This window comes from Caenorhabditis remanei, chromosome V (assembly GCF_010183535.1).
Source record: "Caenorhabditis remanei strain PX506 chromosome V, whole genome shotgun sequence".
Classification (NCBI taxonomy): domain Eukaryota; kingdom Metazoa; phylum Nematoda; class Chromadorea; order Rhabditida; family Rhabditidae; genus Caenorhabditis; species Caenorhabditis remanei.
This window is the reverse complement of record NC_071332.1, coordinates 18160329-18178302: the sequence shown is the minus strand read 5'-3', so window position 1 is coordinate 18178302 and position 17974 is coordinate 18160329. Positions and strand designations below refer to the sequence as shown.

Sequence of the window (17974 nt, the reverse complement as noted above, 5' to 3'; positions counted from 1 at the left end):
AATTTCTTTTGCAACATCCCAAGTAAGCCAACTGAATGGTTAGACATGTAGTCGCAATCTCGATAATTTCATAGTTACTCATAGCAACTGCAGTATTGTCTGACAGTAAAATAATCAGTAGCTGGATCTGAAAAGTTTTCGAGAAAATTATGAATAAAGAGTGAAATGTGGAGACTGACCACCAATTTGCAGAGCAATATTACTATTAGTTGCCACATGACATATCTATGTGGTTTGTGGAACTGAGCGGAGGATAAATGCTTCTGTTTCTTGATCATTCTGTATATTGGAATGTAAAGGGAAGCTGATGTAATTATAAGTTTGTCAGAAGCGACGAAACAAATCTGAAACTTATGAATTTTGAAATAAACATACTGACTAAACCACACACCAATTCAACATTTGGTACTTGAAAATATTTCATGGCAAACGGAAATAGAAAAAGTGCATATGTCGATAAAACGTTTCAGCTCGTCCTCATTGAAGGTAATATATTTCTCAGTGCTTGGATAAAACAAAGCCATAAACTTTTGAAAAGAAAGTAGGCACAAAAAAAAATAGTTTGCTCGAATGGAGAAACCCATTAGAAAACCTGGGGGTATCATAGTCAAAAAAGCTAAGAAGATAAGAATATAGAACAAATTGTTAAAAGCAGAAAATACTATAAGGATGAGTACTAGAGCAAGCATTAACATGTTGAAACAAAATACTTTGTGCATAAATCTTAGAACGTTATAGAAATGGTTGATAACAGGATATACTATAGTGTCTTTTTCTTTTTTTCGATTTTTCAAATAAACACTCATAGAATGGAAATCTTATGAGGAACAAAAGTAAAGTTGCTGTAATCACGAAGGAGGGAATAGCTAGTTTCTCTGCTTTTAGATCGGTGCCAGTTTCATTCTTGATGAGTGTGAAAACATCAGATACGTTATCCATGATTTGTTTAAAAAGGTAGGAATGACATAATTTGTTTCACTTTTGCAAGAGACTCAAGACACAGCAGGGGAAACAAATGATTTGAGATTATTGATAAAACATTCTGAACAAAGAATGTTGTTGATAAACTAGAAACACTATTTCGTTGAAATATTTTCTGCAACTTTTTAACGATGATTTGTTTCAAGAACAATAAAACAACTACAAAAAGAAGGTGGCGTAATGAAAGGAAAACAAAACTGCTCGCGGATTTCTGTCTACCAGCTGAAGTTCCGCATTCCTCGTTTTTATCATATCAAACATGTTTCTTCAGCACTTTTTGCCAAGCAGATTCGCCAGTTTCTTGTTGAAGTCTGCCTGCCTTTGCAGCACTTTCGCATTGAGGTTTCGGAGCTAACTCCGGTTGCCTAACAGCCGTCATCTGGAAAATTCACGTGCTCTGTCCTAAACGTTTGCAAAAAAGACAAAATTTATTTGAGACTCAAGACATAGCAGGTGAAACAAATAATTACAACTACAAATTATAAACTTTGAAACTTGCTTGAAAATTCACCTGTTCTGTTTTAAAGCTATTGCAAATAAGAAAATAAATTCAACATAACTTCTTTTTTGAACAGTTCATGGAACACGCTTCATCGATAGTCGAGAGCATAAATAACATAACGAATTCCAATTTCAAGTCACAAGAAGAGCTAGTTGCCTGCACTTTTAAACTATCAAGCTTCATTATTTTTGTTGTTATATTTCCGTTCTATGAGTACGTGTACTTGAAAAATCGAGTGAAGGAGAAAAAAACTGTTGTATACCCTATCGTCAATCATTTTTATAATGTGTTGAGATATTCTTATAGAGCGTGTCAGTTCGCTATTGTGGCTTCTGCTCTATTTCTGATATTCTCTTTAATGTCAGTATTTGTCAGTGAATTATTTTCTATTTTCATTATTCTCTCAGTTTTCGCAGCATTCGTGGTGAATTTAGCTGCTGGGTTTACAATTATGGTTAATCATGTTCTACTGTGCCTGCTTGCATTTCAGAAGTTTATGGTTTTCTTCTATCCAAGCACCGAAAAATATTTGGTTTTTGATGAGGATGAACTCAAACGTATCGTTTGGTCAATGTACGCCCTTCCTCTTATTCCAATGATTATGGGGTTCCTCGGGTTTCAAGACGTGGATTTCGTGAGTAAACCCTTTGATACGGCGAAAAATGTCACCAATGGAAAAATATTGAAATTTCAGAAATTTTATGTTGCTTCCAACATACTGCAAATTACATCAGCATTTCTCTATATTCCTATTTATTGGAAAATTCGAAAGCAGAAGCATTTGATGTCAGCGAAGTTGAATAAACCTCAGAAATATGTCATGTGGCAGTTGATTGTAACCGTATTTTTGAAACTGGTAAGAACGTTGTTTGTACTAAACAGAGAGTGATCATACCACAGTTACAGATATATTTTGGGATTTCAATTCCACTGGGTATCACAATAAACATTAACGACTGTCGCAAATTTGATGTAATTGCGACATCCGTCACTATCCAACTGACATACTTGGGATGTTGCAAAAGAAATTTGGAAAGTCTCGAAAAATTTTTGTTGGAAAAATGGTGGATCCGGTTGCTGCTTTGTAGATTTTTTAAGAATACTGCTGTTGTTCCAACTAGGGTTTCAGACTCAAGTATGAACTTTGCAAGCTTACCTAAATATTAATAAAATTGAACTTTAACAATTTTGAAACTTTTGAAAACATTGTTTGTAAATTTTCAACTATCTATGCTAAATAAAAGATCTAGAAAAACAATTTTTTCACCATTTCACAATTTAAGGTTAAAATGTTTTCTGTCGGCGGTTGTATGACTTGTGTAGTGGGAGTTTGATCAAACACTTATAAAAAAACATTCAGGAGGGATTCTTCAGTAAAATTTAGGTTCAAAGGTTTGATATCAATTTCACATCGTTCAAATGTAAGTGTGACAGGAGAAAAGGGGGGGGGCCGATTTCCAAAATTTCACCGGCCCGGCCCGGCCCGGGTGAAGCGACTTTCTCCCGAAAAACATGTTTTTTTAGCAGTAATTTTTGAAAAAGTAGTTTTTGGAGCATTTTGTGCGAAAATCGGATTGAATTCATGAATTTAAGTAGTTCTACAGTGAATTTAGTGATAAAAAAGTACTTGAAAATTATTTTTGGGGTGCAAAAAATCAAAAAAATTTCCAACCGGGCCGGCCCGTGAAATGACAGGTATGGTTTCATAGATCATGTCACGCTGTATTCGCATGTAATATCTTTATGTTACAGCTTTTAGTGAACGATTGATTTTGAAAAGGAGATGTTTTGCGGGCCTATGTAGTGGGGAATCGGAGAAAAAAGAGAGAAGAAATGGAACATTAAGTTTTTGTTTTCAGCTGTTGGGTGTTTTGTTAATAATAATAATAATTTATTCATCCTTTTGTTGTGGGAGAGAAAAAGAAAGAACCGGGCGAAAATTATAAGAACATACAACAAGAAGGGTGAATAAATATGTAAGATGAACTATATGACCCGCAAAGAGTCCAGTGCTCAAATTTTAGGAAAAATGGTCTGTAAAGGCAGTTGGCGGAGTCGAGACGCAAAAGTTTGCTCGGTTACGGTTTTAGGGAAGAATGGTACGATTTTATCCCAGGTCGAAAAATGTTTATGGAGAAATGAATCGTTTTTCTTACCGCAAAGTACTATTCTATATGGGAACCGGGGGGATAGTGCGGGTTTTACATATAAGGCAAGATTGGGGAAATGGCACTGGTGGGTTACAATTTTAAAATAGGTTTTAAGAATTAGAATGATGCGTCTATGGTACATGGACATTTGGGATGAGATTGATAAGCGTCGCTCATAAGGGGAAAGGTGAGATATTGTTATTATTTGTTATTACAGATGTAAATAATGTAAACCAATTAAGTTATGAGGTTTTCGAGGGTTTTCGAGATTCAACTATTCAACAAAAACTGCAGTAACTTTCAGAGTTTCGTAATAAGACTCATGAAACTTATGCTGGTCTCGGCACAAAAAATGTTGTACTGTAATTTTTGTAAGAAATCTGCCAACATCATTGTTCACTTATTATTCAGCTGTTGCGACCCATTTTCGACCAAAAACCATTCAATAGTGACGAATACTCAATAATTAAAGATTTTATTCAAATATTCTGTGAGACGTTAAATTCAGTTTACATCGACATGTATCAAAGATTATTTAAAAATATGGAGAACAAAATTGAAGTTGACTTTTTCAAAACTTTTGTAAGACTTCTAAGTTATTAATTGGTTTTTCGATAGATGTAACTCTATTCCTGTGTATACACTTGCAAAGCAGCACCCGAATCCACCACTTTTCCAAAAGAAAACTTTTGAGACTCTCCAAATTTCTTTTGCAACATCCCAAGTAAGCCAACTGAATGGTTAGACATGTAGTTGCAATCTCGATAATTTCATAGTCGTTCATAGCATCTGTTATGCTATTTGACAGTAAAATAATCGGTAGCTGGATCTGAAAAGTTATTGAGAAAAGTATGAATACAGATGAAAATGTGGAGACTGACCACCAATTTGCAGATTAGCATTACTATTAGTTGCCACATGACATATCTATGTGGTCTGTGGAACTGCGCGGAGGTTAAATGCTTCTGTTTCTTGATCATCATGTATATTGCAATGTAAAGGGAAGCTGATGTGATTATCAGTATATCAGAAGCGACGAAACGAATCTGAAACTTTTGAATTATGAAATAAACATACTGACTAAACCACTCACCACATCAACATTTGGAACTTTAAAACATTTCATGGCGAACGGAATTAGAAGAAATGCATATGTCGACCAAATAAAACGTTTCAGTCCCTTCTCGTTGTAGGTAACATATTTCTTAGTGCTTGGAAAAAACAAAACCATAAATTTTTGAAAAGAAAGTAGACACAGTAAAAAATTGTTTGTTCGCATGGAAGTATCCAATAGAAACCAGGAGAGCATCATAATCCAACTAGCTAATACCACAAGAATATTGAATGATTTGTTAAACTTTGAAAGTAGTACAACGACGATTATTATAGGAATCATCAACATATAGAAACAAAATCCTTTGTACGAAAATCTTAGAACGTTATAGAAGTGGTTTATAACAGGATAGACTACAGTGCCTTTTTCTTTTTTTCGATTTTTCAAATAAACGTATTCATAGAATGGAAATATTATGAGGAACAAAAAAAAAGATACTGTAAACGCAAAGCCGTAAACATCAGATATGTCATCTATCATTTGTATAAAAAGAAAAGAATGCCAACACTTGTTTCCCTTGCAGAAAACTCAGAACATAGCAGGTGAAACAAATTAAATTAGATTGTTGATGAAGCATTCTGAACAAGCAGGTGAAACAAATGATTTGTTCCTAACAAATTGAAACTCCTCTTTCACCAACTCCCACTGTTGATTCTGTGATCGATGATGTCGTTTGATCTCCTGTTTGATCTTCTTTCTTAACAGCTCTTCTCTCGTCTTTCCGTAGTTCTGTGAACTCCTCTGCCAGCTCTCTTTCTTCCAAGTCTTGAACGAACATATGAAGTTAATTAGTTATATTGAAGAACTACCCGTCGGGCATAACAAACCCAAACATTTCGCTAATCTGGTACCAGTGTAGCTGAAATTTTACACGGACACGAAAGTTACAAGTGGATAAATTTTCAGGTCCACTGGTACCAGATAAGTAAACTGTTTGGATTATGTTCAAAGGGTAGTTATAGATGAAAACTGCGAATTCTGAAAGCATTCTCCAACTCCTCATAATAGTCAATAAAGTGAAATGATTTCATCGATGTGGTCGCATGTAACATCATATAGTTACCCTTTTTAGTGAACGAGCTTCAATGTGTGATTTTCCATCCTATTATCGCTTACTTCGCGATCACCCAAGCTCAGCCGCCGCTCATATTTTCTCCAACTTTCCTTCAAAAGACCAAAATCCATCCCCATAAAATTCACATTCCCATACCACCTCCTCCTGGGAAAACGGTCTAATCGAATAAATGCCCTCCTATAAAAGCCGGGTCTCCCTCCCAGTTTCACTGTGTACTTTCACCATGAAATTCGCATTTTTCGTGGTCTTTCTTATTCTCTTAAGCCAGCTACATGAGACCATGGGATCCAAGAAGCCACGGCCTGGTCGCGGCTCTCGTACCAGACCGCCTCGTGAAGTGTTGTGAGTTCCTTACAATCTTGCGCATGCTAGGATTACTGTAGTGACCATCTGCACATTTTCAGCCGCGCTTTGTTTACCGCTACCACTCCAATCCCAAAGTCAGTTGTCCATGCCCATATGAAGGATAAAAAACGTGGAAAAGGATTGCATATCGACGTGAATATCCAAGAGTATTTCAAGCAGAAGGAGAAGATGAATTGATTATAACTTTCACTCTGAGATGGGATAATAATTTTGTTAACATTTGAAAAGACTATACAAAAATTATATAATCTGTTTTGATCTGTTTGGTCCATAAAAAATTTGCTTTGTGGGAGAAATTGTTTCACTATCACACAGTCTTAAAGTTGGACATTTTCAACTGAAAAAGGTAAAAGATGATGTCATTTTGGCCGGTACTGTATATGTCCAACCCTTGGAAATGTATTTTTCTAAAAGTCGATTGCTCATGGCAAACATAAAAAACACAATGTGTCAAAATAACAAAGTTGAAGTTTATTTTTTCAAAACTTTTGTAAGACTTCTAAGTTATTAATTGGTCTTTCGATAGATGCAACTCTATTCCTGTGTATACACTTGCAAAGCAGCAACCGAATCCACCACTTTTCCAACAAAAAACTTTTGAGGCTCTCCAAATTTCTTTTGCAACATCCCAAGTAAGCCAACTGAATGGTTAGACATGTAGTCGCAATCTCGATAATTTCATAGTTACTCATAGCAACTGCAGTATTGTCTGACAGTAAAATAATCGGTAGCTGGATCTGAAAAGTTATTGAGAAAAGTATGAATACAGATGAAAATGTGGAGACTGACCACTAATCTGCAGAGCAATATTACTATTAGTTGACACATGACATATCTTTGTGGTCTGTGGAACTGCGCGGAGGTTAAATGCTTCTGTTTCTTGATCATCATGTATATTGGAATGTAAAGGGAAGCTGATGTGATTATCAGCTTGTCAGAAGCGACAAAATAAACCTGAATTTTTTGAATGTTGAAAGGCCTTACTGATTAAACCACTCACCACATTAACATTTGGTACTTGAAGATACGTAATCAGAAAAAATGCAAACGCATACCTAATAAAACGTTTCAGTTCCTTCTCATTGTAGGTTACATATTTCTCAGTGCTTGGAAAAAACAAAACCATAAATTTTTGAAAAGAAAGTAGACACAATAAAAAAGAGTTTGTTCGCATGGAAATATCCAATTGTAAAAATGACAATATTATAGTAAAACCATCTATTGCCTTAAGAAAATATAATAATTTACTAAACTCAAAAAATGCTGTGATGCGTACTAGAGCAATCATCAACAGGTTGAAACAATACAGTTTGTACGCAAATTTTAGGACGTTATAGAAATGGTTGATGATCGGATAGACAATAGTGTCTTTTTCCTTTTTTCGATTTTTCAAATAAACGTATTCATAGAATGGAAATATTGTGAAGAACAAAAGAAAAATCACGTTAAAGATGATGCCGGAAACAACTAAGTTCTCTGCTTCCACATAGATGTCAGTATCATTAATGATGGATGTGAAAGCATCAGATTCGTGATCCATTATGTGTATGAAAAGGAAGGAATGACAACATTTGTTTCACTTGCAGAAAACTCAGAACATAGCAGGTGAAACAAATTAGTTCAAATTGTTGATGAAGCATTCTGAACAAGCAGGTGAAACAAATGATTTGTTCCTAACAAATTGAAACTCCTCTTTCACCAACTCCCACTGTTGATTCTGTGATCGATGATGTCGTTTGATCTCCTGTTTGATCTTCTTTCTTAACAGCTCTTCTCTCGGATTCACATAGTTCTATGAACTCCTCTGTCAGCTCTCATTCTTTCAAGTCTTGAACGAACCCCTTCCAATGATCGTCACTTATCTTCACCATATTGTCGACTCCTATTTGCTTTTTTAATTTTTTTTCCGACCGATCATCGATGAAAAATAAGTTGAGAATTCGATCTGAAAGAAACCTTTTTCTTTTTCTTGTTCTTCTTTTCTAAAAGACCAAAAACCATCCCCATAAAACCCACCTCCCCTCCTGGGAAAAGGGTCCAATCGAATCAAAGCCCTCCTATGAAAGCCGGGTCTCCCAACCAGTTTCACAGTGTACTTTCACCATGAAACTCACATTTTTCATGGTCTTTCTTATTCTCTTAACTCAATTCCATGAGACTATGGGGTCCAAAAAGCCACGCCCAGGTCGCGGCTCTCGTACCAGACCGCCCCGTGAAGCGTTGTGAGTTCCTTACTGCAAGGATTACTGTAGTGATCATCTGCACATTTTCAGCCGCGATTTGTTCACCGCTACCACTCCGATCCCAAGGTCAGTTGTCCATGCCCATATGAAGGATAAAAAACGTGGAAAAGGATTGCATGTCGATGTGAATGTCCAAGAGTATTTCAAGCAGAAGGAGAAGATGAATTGATTATAACTTTTATTCTGAGATGGGATAATAAATTTGTGAACATTTGAAACAAACTATACAAAGATTTGAATTTCCAAGTATTGGAAATTTACTTTTCGAAAAATCGAATGTTCATGTCATCAGAGTAAACAGAGCATCAGAGGAGAATCTGAGAAAACATACGTTAAAAATATGGAAATCATCGGAAAGAAACAATGTGTCATCGTCGATAGGCGGGGCATCGGCGAGTTGTTTCATAAGTTTTCTCATTGTTATTCCAGCTATAAAAAGCACTGAGAAGACAATGAGTTTTGAAGAAAAAGACGATTTTTCGTTTTTAATTTTAACTTCCTTTAAAATGTCATTTTATAACTAATGCCATTTCATAACCAATAAACTTTAATTTGGTAGTTCTTATTCGTCTCAGTTCTGATCCAGGCAGCACCCAAATATAATATTCAATCTCAAAATATTTTTTATCCGCATTCGCCCGTTTCCCCAGCCTAATCAACTAAAATTCCAGAAATGACCACCCCAATGGAATTAAGCAAGTTTCTGGAACCTGAGGAGAAGGAAAGCGTACTGAAAGTGATTTCTGAAAATGAAAAAGTGAGTTGGCTCTCTTTTTTCTTACTCGATAAACGTTTTATTTAAGATTATGTCATCTGGAGTATGCAATGTCCTAACGATGAATAATGGTGAACTCAAAACCTGGAACTTCTGTCGCCCTGTTTTTGAAGGTATGATTCTACATGAAGATTTTTTTGTAGAGGAGTCTTGGTTTCAGAACTCTGTTGAACGGTATTATCGAATTCTTGTGGTAGAACCATCGTCTGAAGCGGAGAAGGCAGCAGAGATTCAGCTGGACTTCAGAATTAAGTGAGTTTGAAATTTGGTGTCCACAAAATTTTAAGACTGAGCAAGTTGTTTCGCAAGTTCAAAGTGATGTGCTCACAGGGTTGTGTACCTTTGGATTACTCACTCAACATTTCCAATTGGCATGAGCAAGTTCAATGCGTGCAGACTCATTTTAAGCGATGAGAAAATGTAAAGTAGCACTAATGTCAAAAATAAGTTGTTTCAGTTCATAAGCACAACTCGTTATCAGTTTCTGATATTTGATTTAAAATGAATCGTAACAAAACCCAACACACTACTCCGTGCAAAAACGTAGTATGTTTAGCAAATATGGAAACAGTCACTGTCCGGCCGTGTGGTGATAAGGCATAGGTGCTGAGAATGATTTTTTGATTCTAATTTTTACCTCTGGGGGAAATGAAGGACTCCCAGAATTAGTGAAATAGAAAGTTGGTGCGGTGGCCTAGAAACTTGACTTCGACCGCGTTGATTGAGGGTATTTCGGATAATTTTGTTGTATATTTCTATTCTACGGAACTGATAGAAAAGCACTACAAACTATAGAAAAGAAATAGCAGCATCATGAAAAAACCAACTACACTGAAGTGAAATTTTTAGAATTTTCTCCCTAACCAAAACTTTTCGGCGCTCTCTCTCAGCGGGTTCTGCACCGAATTAAAAAAAAATCACGAACTATAAAAATGAGCTCGCCGAAAAAATCACCTTTGAAACAAAACCCAACACTTCCTCGTGCAAAAACGTAGTATGGCTAGAAAACATGGAAACAGTCATCGCCCGGCCGGGTGGTGATAAGGCATAGGTGCTGAGAATAATCTTTTGATGCTAATTATCAACAATTTCAACGGGACCCACAAAAAACTATCACAGTTCAAAAATAATAAATTTTTGCAGTATCATCATACTCATCACAAAAATGCATCCGAAATTGCTTGTCTTCAACAACGGCAAAGACATTGGTCTTCAATTTCACAACTCCAAAGAGTGTGAACAATTCCATGAAAGTATCTCAAATAGAGAATGTCTTCTACCAGCTGTCAACATTGATGAACAGGAAACTAGTGGAAGCAGTCAGTTAACTCACGGCGGGTCGGTCAAGTGGAGAGAGACAGCGGACAACTCGAGCAAGGAAACGGAACAATCCACGGTCACAAATCTTGTACCAGCCGAAGAGAATCCAGTAGAAATCAGTGATCCGACCGAAAAAGAGAAGGTAAGTATGAATTCATGTCATTGATATAAACACGTTTTTTTTTCAATTTCAGAAAGTCGAAAAATGTAAGCGAATTGGTGCAATACGATTGCCAGGGGCTGACTTGGTTCAGTTAAAAAACAACAGAAACAGAATTGATGCAACGAGTGATGAGAGAAGACCATCGGAGTTAGCACACCAGGAGCATGTTCCAGAGCTTATGTCTGGTAACTACAATTTCTATTCTTACACAGGAAGTCTTGCTCAAAATACATAACCAAGCCATAATCGTAGTACTCTTTTCCTGAACGTTCTTAACCAGTGCCTAGAGGCATGATCCGCCTCCTTTAGTCACGGACAAGATCATTGTGCTTATTTATCAACCCTCCCAGAAACACCCCAATTTGTTATTTAGACACAACCTCTGTTCCGGCTCACCTGCCGCCAAGTGGACTGTCGGAGTTAGAAGACCAGGAACATGTTCCAGAATTGATGTCAGGTGAGAAATTATATTCCTAAGCGACTTTCGTGATGTGCAAAACCCTACATCTCTAATAGTTTTTTGAAATTTCTTGAACAATTCTACTAATATTCTTTTCAGAGACAACATCTACGCCACCTGTCCCGGCACATCGAGCATGTTGGACTATTCCGAACGACTCTGTTCCGGACATTGGTCTTCAATTTCACAACTCAAAAGAGTTTGAGCAATTCCACTCGTCGGTCAGGTCAAGAAAGTTGAAAAGAGAGCAGAAGTATCAAAGTATCTACGAGAACTTGACCGAAGAGAAAAGGAAAGAATTTCATGACACTATTGACAAAATTGAAGTGAGTTAGATAATTATTATCTCAAAATTTAGATAATCACTAGTTTTAAGTGGCGATCGCTGGAAGAGTTGGATTATGGTAGGAAAAAATTATTAAATCACATACAAGCTGAAGAAGAAAAGCGAAAATCAACAACTGAAGCATCGACGTCATCCTTGGAAAAAAGTCAAAGTGCTCTGGAACTGAATCTTCCAACAGCGGACAACTCGAGCAAGATAACGGAGCCATCGGCGGTCACAAACCTTGCTGAACATCTACCAGCGGAAGTGGATTCAGTGGAAACTGGGGATGTTGAGAATCTGAAAGCTGGAAGTGCTCCAACCGAAAAAGACAAGGTAAGTATGAATTCATTATATTGGTGAAAACATGTTTTCCTAAATTGCAGAAACTCGAGCAACTGACGTCGGAGTTAGCACATCAGGAACATGTTGCAGTGCTTATAACAGGTAACTATTATACAATTTCTTTTCTTACACACGAAGTTTTGCTCATAATAAGCAAGCCATACGCGTACTATTTTTCTCTTGGGCTTGCTTAACCAGTGTCTAGAAGAATAGATCAAAACTGCCAGAATAATTACCCCATTTCTTATTTACAGATCTAGCCTCTGCCCCGGCACCTCGAGCATGTTGGACTGTTCTAAATGACCCGGAATCTCCTCTCGAGTCACAACAACTTGAGGAACCGGAACCGGTGGTGGAAACTGAATATGAAAAATATTTTGCTGAAACCGACGGCACCGATGCAATTCTGTTTGTGAAGGGGAAGAAGTTGCATGTCAACAAGAAGGTTGGTTTGGACAAAGTTCTGAATGAAATTTGAATATTTCAGTTTCTCTCCCATCGCTCCGAGTACTTTTCCCGGTTGTTCATTTCCATTGGTAAAGAATATCTAACTGAACTTGTCGAACATGAGGATTTGGCCATTTTATTGAGTCTTCTTATGCCAGAGCCATTAAGTCTGACTGGTAGGTCAAAGTTTTTTCAAACTAGAAAAATCATACATTTTTAGGGACTAACGCTGAAAAGTTACTGGAATTGGTTGATAGATTCAAGCTTTTTGCTGCGAAGCCGCACTTGGAACAATTCATTATTGGAAGTGATATGAATCGATTCGAGAAAATTCGAATTGGCGAGAAGCATCTATTGGAGAACCTGTTGAAAAATGGAATTATGGAGTTTAATGGAAAAGAGGTTATTTCTCGGATGAAAATGAATCCAAGCTATAAAACTATTTCTGATAAAGTCAAAGTCCAAGTTCTGAGCCGAGTTTTGAGAATGAAGAAATGAAAGCGGGATGTGATTTCACTTGTGACTGGTGATAAAACTGATGTAATCGTACTCTGATGATATTTCTATTTCTGGTATATATTATTTACCAGTCGGTTTACGTCGCCTAACGGCGACTCAACCTCCTTCCCTACACCACCCTTTTCAGTTTTACAGCGCCTGCGGCGCTTCTTAGCTGAGCAGTCCGTTCCGACAAAGCACAATTGTAAAACCTCTCATTTTTAGACCACAATTCTACAAAATTTCCCAACTACTTTTTTTATACAGATGGAATATAGAATTTAGAATGAACGGATTTTGAATTTACCGATGAGCTTTCTTAGTATGTTATCCTTGTTTCAAAATAATCTTACAGAAGAACTGGAACTTGATCACTCTTCTTTTTGCCATCTCAAACAGCGAGTGATCATTCCGATATCAATTTTTAATTTTTTGACTGATCGGTGGCGATGCCGCCTCCCTCCCCACAGTAACAAAAAATAAAACAATTAGTTATAACAAACCCATACGTTCGCTGAAAACGATCAGGAGAGATCTAATGGCAAACTCAAATCTTAGGATACGTAACAGAGGAAAAAAGTTTTCTCCAGTTCCTCTTTCTCTTATACTTCTATATCACAACTTCTTTTTTCGATCCTGAAGGAGTATGGATTTTAGAATAAGCGGCTTTTTACTTTACCTTTACCGGAACTACCTTCACTGAAACTATTTCACAATACTCCTACAGATGAACTGGAACTTGATAACTCTTCCTTCCACCGCCTTCTTTCCCAACGGGTAGCAGGTATGGCGGGGGAAAAAGTGGTCTTCCCTCACTAAAAAGCGAGTGGTCATTCAGATCTAAAATTTTAATTTTTGACTTATCGATGGCGACGCCGTTTCCCTCCTCTGAATATGGCAGACAAATACCCTGTTTTAATAAACTCTCATTCTAGAATTCATTACCTTTTTGAAGGTAGCCGAGCTTTGACAAAGTCCCTTATTCACAAATCGCCATCACTTTTTGAGTAGTGTTCTTCCATTTATTTGCCTCTTCATAAGTATAATGCACCCAAAGTACTTCTTTTAAAAGTTCTTTACTGATCGGCGATGCCGCCTCCCTCCCCCGCGAAGCTGCGGAAGAAATTCTTACTGTTAACTGCTATCAGTGTGAATAGTGCCAAAAAACGGTACCTATTTAACCCTTTTGATCTCGACTGTAACGAAGTCATTTACAACTTTCATATACTACCTGTCTATGTTCTTATCAAAATAAAAAACCAAAAAACTTTTACGACCTGGCGGGAACGAACTCATCACCCCATGAGTGAGAGTCATCTGCGTAGACCGCTACACCAAATACGCGCGGCTGGGGCGCCATCGAGAATGCAGTCAAGAAATATCGAGTCAGTAGTATCAGGTTGATGAGCCTTCTACCACCCTGTCGGGACACACCTTTTGTCATTTTGTCAACGCCATTTACCGTTGAAATCGGTATCGTCTCCAGAAGACGTCAAATTTGACATTTTTGAAAAAAGAAAAGTTCGGGCATTATCAGGGACAAATTTCCAAGCGACCTGTCTAAGTTTCATTACAAACGGTTCAGTACAGAGGGCGCTAGAGTCGGCGACATACGGACTTACAAACAGATCTGTTGAATATTATTAGTAAAGATACTTCTATTAAATAAATCTTTTTAAAGTTCCCCTCAAAACTTTTCATATCCCATGGATTGTTGTGAAATCTATTGATTCCACAAGTCGGAATCTAATATAATATTATCTAAACACTGTAATATGTCTATTTCAGTAAAAGAGCAAAGCTCTATCTTTCTAATCCCCCTTTTCAGATTCCCAGTCGTTCCTCTCCCCGGACCAGTCGCTTCCTGCTTCTCTCTCGTCTGGTGAGCTGCATCCGCGCTATGCTGGACCTCGTTTCTGTGGCGTCTCCTCTCTCTCGTCATGTGATGTGTTCGCTGTGCGAGGGACTTTCGAAATGATTGCGTCGCTGCAAGCACGTTGAGTCCCAGGCTACCTATGCAAACGAGCTCTGAAAAAGACATGGTCCGCAATACGTGGCGGTGAACATTAGAATCTATTTTCCTACAGAACATTTTAGGATACGTGAAAATATTTCATTTCCACGTAGTTTCTCGTTGGAGCGTGTTCGCATAGATAGCCTGGGACTCAACGTGTGCAAGGACTTCGTTTTCCGTTCCCTTTTTACATAATTTTCTTCACCTTTTACTGAGTAATGTAATTTCCCTTCTCTCTCACCCTTTCTCTGAATTTCCTTTCCCTACTGTTCATTAGAAAACTCACAAAGTCCACCAAAACTGTGACAACTAAGGGCCCCAAATTCACCTAAAATTCACTCTTTTTATGACGATAAACTCATCTTCTAATTAAATACTCATATAACAAATCCTTAATCCACCCAATCTCTTGTGTTCTTCGTTTCTCTACTTTCAGATTCGTTCTTCGTTTCTCTACTTTCAGATTCCTTCTCTACTTTCAGATTCCAGTCAGTTGCTGCCGTCGAATCCTCATTCCTTCCTCGCCGTCACCCTCTCTTTATTCCCTCCGTTCTTTCTCTCGTCGGATTTCTCTCGTCTCTATTCCTCTCGTTTTTTATGCTCTCTCACACTGTTAATCTGCCCTGCCTGATTTGTAACTATTAAAGGAGTTCATTCATCCTTTACTAGCTACCACATGGATGTTGAAGAGTGTCAACTCGTTTCCTGATTGTTCACACTCTCTGTGGGGAGCAGGTAATTAGTCTTACCGACTGAGAAAGATAGAAGCTTGAAAATGATAATGAAGAATTTAAAGAACGTGGTAATACTCTTTTTTTCGAAAAAAAAGGAAAAAATATGTGATTTTCAGTACCAAAGTTTGAAAATTAAAGACGGATTTTGGGAATTTGAGATTGTATGACAAAATTTACAGGAAAATAAGAAAATGCCTATTATGAAAATACTCAAAAACCCTGAAAAACTCCTAAGTCGCGAAATTTCAGCCTGAAAATGATAGTAATTCCGAAGTGGTCACGTTTTTTTAATTTCAAGAATAATAGTTTAATTAAGCAAACTGTCAGAATTTTAGTGAAAATGTCAAACATTGAATGCAAATGATGTTGTTTCGAAATCCACGATTTGGAGAATCCGCCGAAATTGCAGAACACAATAATTTTTTTGAAAACTGAAAGTTTTTCACGTGAACAACATATGAATGACTGTCGTGTCTCCGGCGCCTTTTCTGATATTATTTTATCTATCTTTCATGAAGCATTGGATGGGCGGGGCGCACAGTTCGAAAATACTTCGATAAGTTGTTTATAGTTTTTTTTATTGTTAATTCACAGTCCTTCAAAGTGATAATCCGCGACAGAGCGCGATTGCGACGATCGCTGGCGCGATTCTCGTTTTTCAGCTTAAAACCGATTATACACCGATTTCTCGAAATTTCAGCATTTTCGCTGGTTCAAAAGAAGTAACAAATGTTCTGCGGACAAAAATACATCGTTTAAGTGTAACCTTCTCTCACATTGTCGAAAAATAAAAAAGTTGAAAGACTTTAAAGAAAATCAACTGAAAAAACCATTTTTTGCCATTTTCAGAAGAAATACGAAAAATTGGAGCGATTTCATTTGTTCTCGTTAAGTAACATTTATGAAGATGACTGTTGCGAACATTTTAAGCCTAAATACGTGTTATAATATTCAGAACTGGAATTATTGAATCAATTTTTAAGTTCAACTTTTTTCAAAAAATTCAGTTTTTTGTTAATTTTTCGGTCTAGAAGTACTTGAAAGGATTCAAAATAGCAATACGGCAACTGGAAATACTTAATTAGCAGGAGAAATGCACTTTTTATTGAAAATTCGAGAGTTTTTTGTTTCTCAAAAAAAAAATAAAACTGACTTTTTGGCGTTGAAAAGCGGTATATCATAGTTTGATGGGCACCTATTCACTTCTACGCCTTTTTTTTCGACGAATTCACTCGTTTTATCATAGAACTCGGCAATTTTGCTCGCATGCTCAATCACGGCCTCCTGCAGAGGCCCTCTCAAAGTACTGTGCGCAGTGCATTGAGAGGGCCTCCACTGGAGGCCGTGCTCAATTAATTGAATTTCGGGTTACTGTAGAATTTAAAGGGAGGCGACACAAAACTTTTAAAAACGGGAAGCGCGCCAGCTATGTATGTTGTGCGCATTATCACTTTGAATGACTGTGTAATTCAGCTATAAAAGCACTGAGAAGGCAATTTCAGTTTTTATACGAAATATTCGTTTTTAATTTTCAATTCCGTTTCAAAAGTGGTATAAATGTAAATCGTCCATTTTCTCAGCCTAACTAACTAAATAAAATTCCAGAAATGCTAAGTAAAGTAGCGAATAACTTCTAGATGCGACCAAGAAACTTTAAGAGTGAGCAAGTTGTTTCGCGTTTTCCGTTGAAAAGGTCCGACTTTGAGAGTGGGTCATGGTTATACTGATTGTCCCATTAAGTAGATTTTTAATGGATCATACAGACCAAAAGTAGAGCTCCATTTTTGTAGTTGACAACTTTTTTGTACGGACACTCCCTAGAAAGTTATGGTCACTTGAAGACGACAGCTCAAAAATAGCACTATTTTGCACTAAAATTGGTCGATTTGAGGGAGAAATTACTTTGTCGATATGTAACTTGCTAATGAGCGTCCGTACAAAAAAGTTGTCAACTACAAAAATGGAGCTCTACCTTTGATCTATATGATTCATTAAAAATGTTCTTGGTGTGACAATCTGTATTACCATGACACACTCTCAAAGTTAGGCTTTTTCAACTGAAAACGACCAAAGTTCATATCCTGTTGAGCGGTACTGTAAGTTTAAAAAATTGGTATCACTGATTGTCCCACAAAGTAAATTATGTATACACCATGCAGAACAAAGGTAGACCTTCACTTTTGTAGTTGACAACTTTTTTGTACGGACACTCCCTAGAGAGCTATGGTCATTTTAAGGGGACAGCTCAAAAATCGCTGTTTTTGCACTGAAAAGGGACGATTTGAAAGAGAAATTACTTTGTCGATAGGTAACTTGCTAGGGAGTATCCGTACAGATAGTTGTCATTCATAAAAATGAAGCTCTACATTTGCTTTGTCTGGTTTATACATAATTTACTTTGAAGGACAACTAGTGATACCGTAATACCCTCTCGAAGTTGGTCATTTTCAACTGAAAAAAGC

General features: G+C 37.1%; 6 protein-coding genes across 6 annotated transcripts; 4 read left to right on the top strand and 2 right to left on the bottom strand.

Annotated features, from left to right (window-relative positions):
• Nucleotides 1-1234: 1234 nt before the first annotated feature.
• GCK72_020982 (uncharacterized protein) lies at nucleotides 1235-4864 on the bottom strand (the record flags this gene model as incomplete). Its single annotated transcript, XM_053733923.1, has 3 exons — nucleotides 1235-1360; nucleotides 4515-4679; nucleotides 4727-4864. The coding sequence occupies 3 exons, from the start codon at nucleotides 4862-4864 to the stop codon at nucleotides 1235-1237; spliced, it is 429 nt and encodes a 142-aa protein (XP_053582836.1).
• Nucleotides 1980-2372, top strand: GCK72_020983 (uncharacterized protein; the record flags this gene model as incomplete). The annotated part of the gene is made up of 2 exons (XM_053733924.1): nucleotides 1980-2117; nucleotides 2178-2372. 2 exons carry the CDS (start codon nucleotides 1980-1982, stop codon nucleotides 2370-2372), a joined length of 333 nt encoding a protein of 110 aa, XP_053582837.1.
• Nucleotides 4865-5357: 493 nt separating the features above from the next.
• On the bottom strand, nucleotides 5358-7314 carry GCK72_020980 (uncharacterized protein; the record flags this gene model as incomplete). Its single annotated transcript, XM_053733921.1, has 4 exons — nucleotides 5358-5512; nucleotides 6739-6925; nucleotides 6978-7142; nucleotides 7189-7314. The coding sequence occupies 4 exons, from the start codon at nucleotides 7312-7314 to the stop codon at nucleotides 5358-5360; spliced, it is 633 nt and encodes a 210-aa protein (XP_053582834.1).
• GCK72_020981 (uncharacterized protein) lies at nucleotides 6103-6365 on the top strand (the record flags this gene model as incomplete). Its single annotated transcript, XM_053733922.1, has 2 exons — nucleotides 6103-6164; nucleotides 6227-6365. The coding sequence occupies 2 exons, from the start codon at nucleotides 6103-6105 to the stop codon at nucleotides 6363-6365; spliced, it is 201 nt and encodes a 66-aa protein (XP_053582835.1).
• Nucleotides 7315-8309: 995 nt separating the features above from the next.
• GCK72_020979 (uncharacterized protein) lies at nucleotides 8310-8600 on the top strand (the record flags this gene model as incomplete). The annotated part of the gene is made up of 2 exons (XM_053733920.1): nucleotides 8310-8410; nucleotides 8462-8600. The coding sequence occupies 2 exons, from the start codon at nucleotides 8310-8312 to the stop codon at nucleotides 8598-8600; spliced, it is 240 nt and encodes a 79-aa protein (XP_053582833.1).
• Nucleotides 8601-9104: 504 nt separating this feature from the next.
• On the top strand, nucleotides 9105-12764 carry GCK72_020978 (uncharacterized protein; the record flags this gene model as incomplete). The annotated part of the gene is made up of 11 exons (XM_053733919.1): nucleotides 9105-9188; nucleotides 9235-9458; nucleotides 10350-10668; nucleotides 10721-10874; nucleotides 11063-11146; nucleotides 11249-11475; nucleotides 11526-11810; nucleotides 11861-11921; nucleotides 12074-12264; nucleotides 12307-12442; nucleotides 12487-12764. 11 exons carry the CDS (start codon nucleotides 9105-9107, stop codon nucleotides 12762-12764), a joined length of 2043 nt encoding a protein of 680 aa, XP_053582832.1.
• Nucleotides 12765-17974: the final 5210 nt, after the last annotated feature.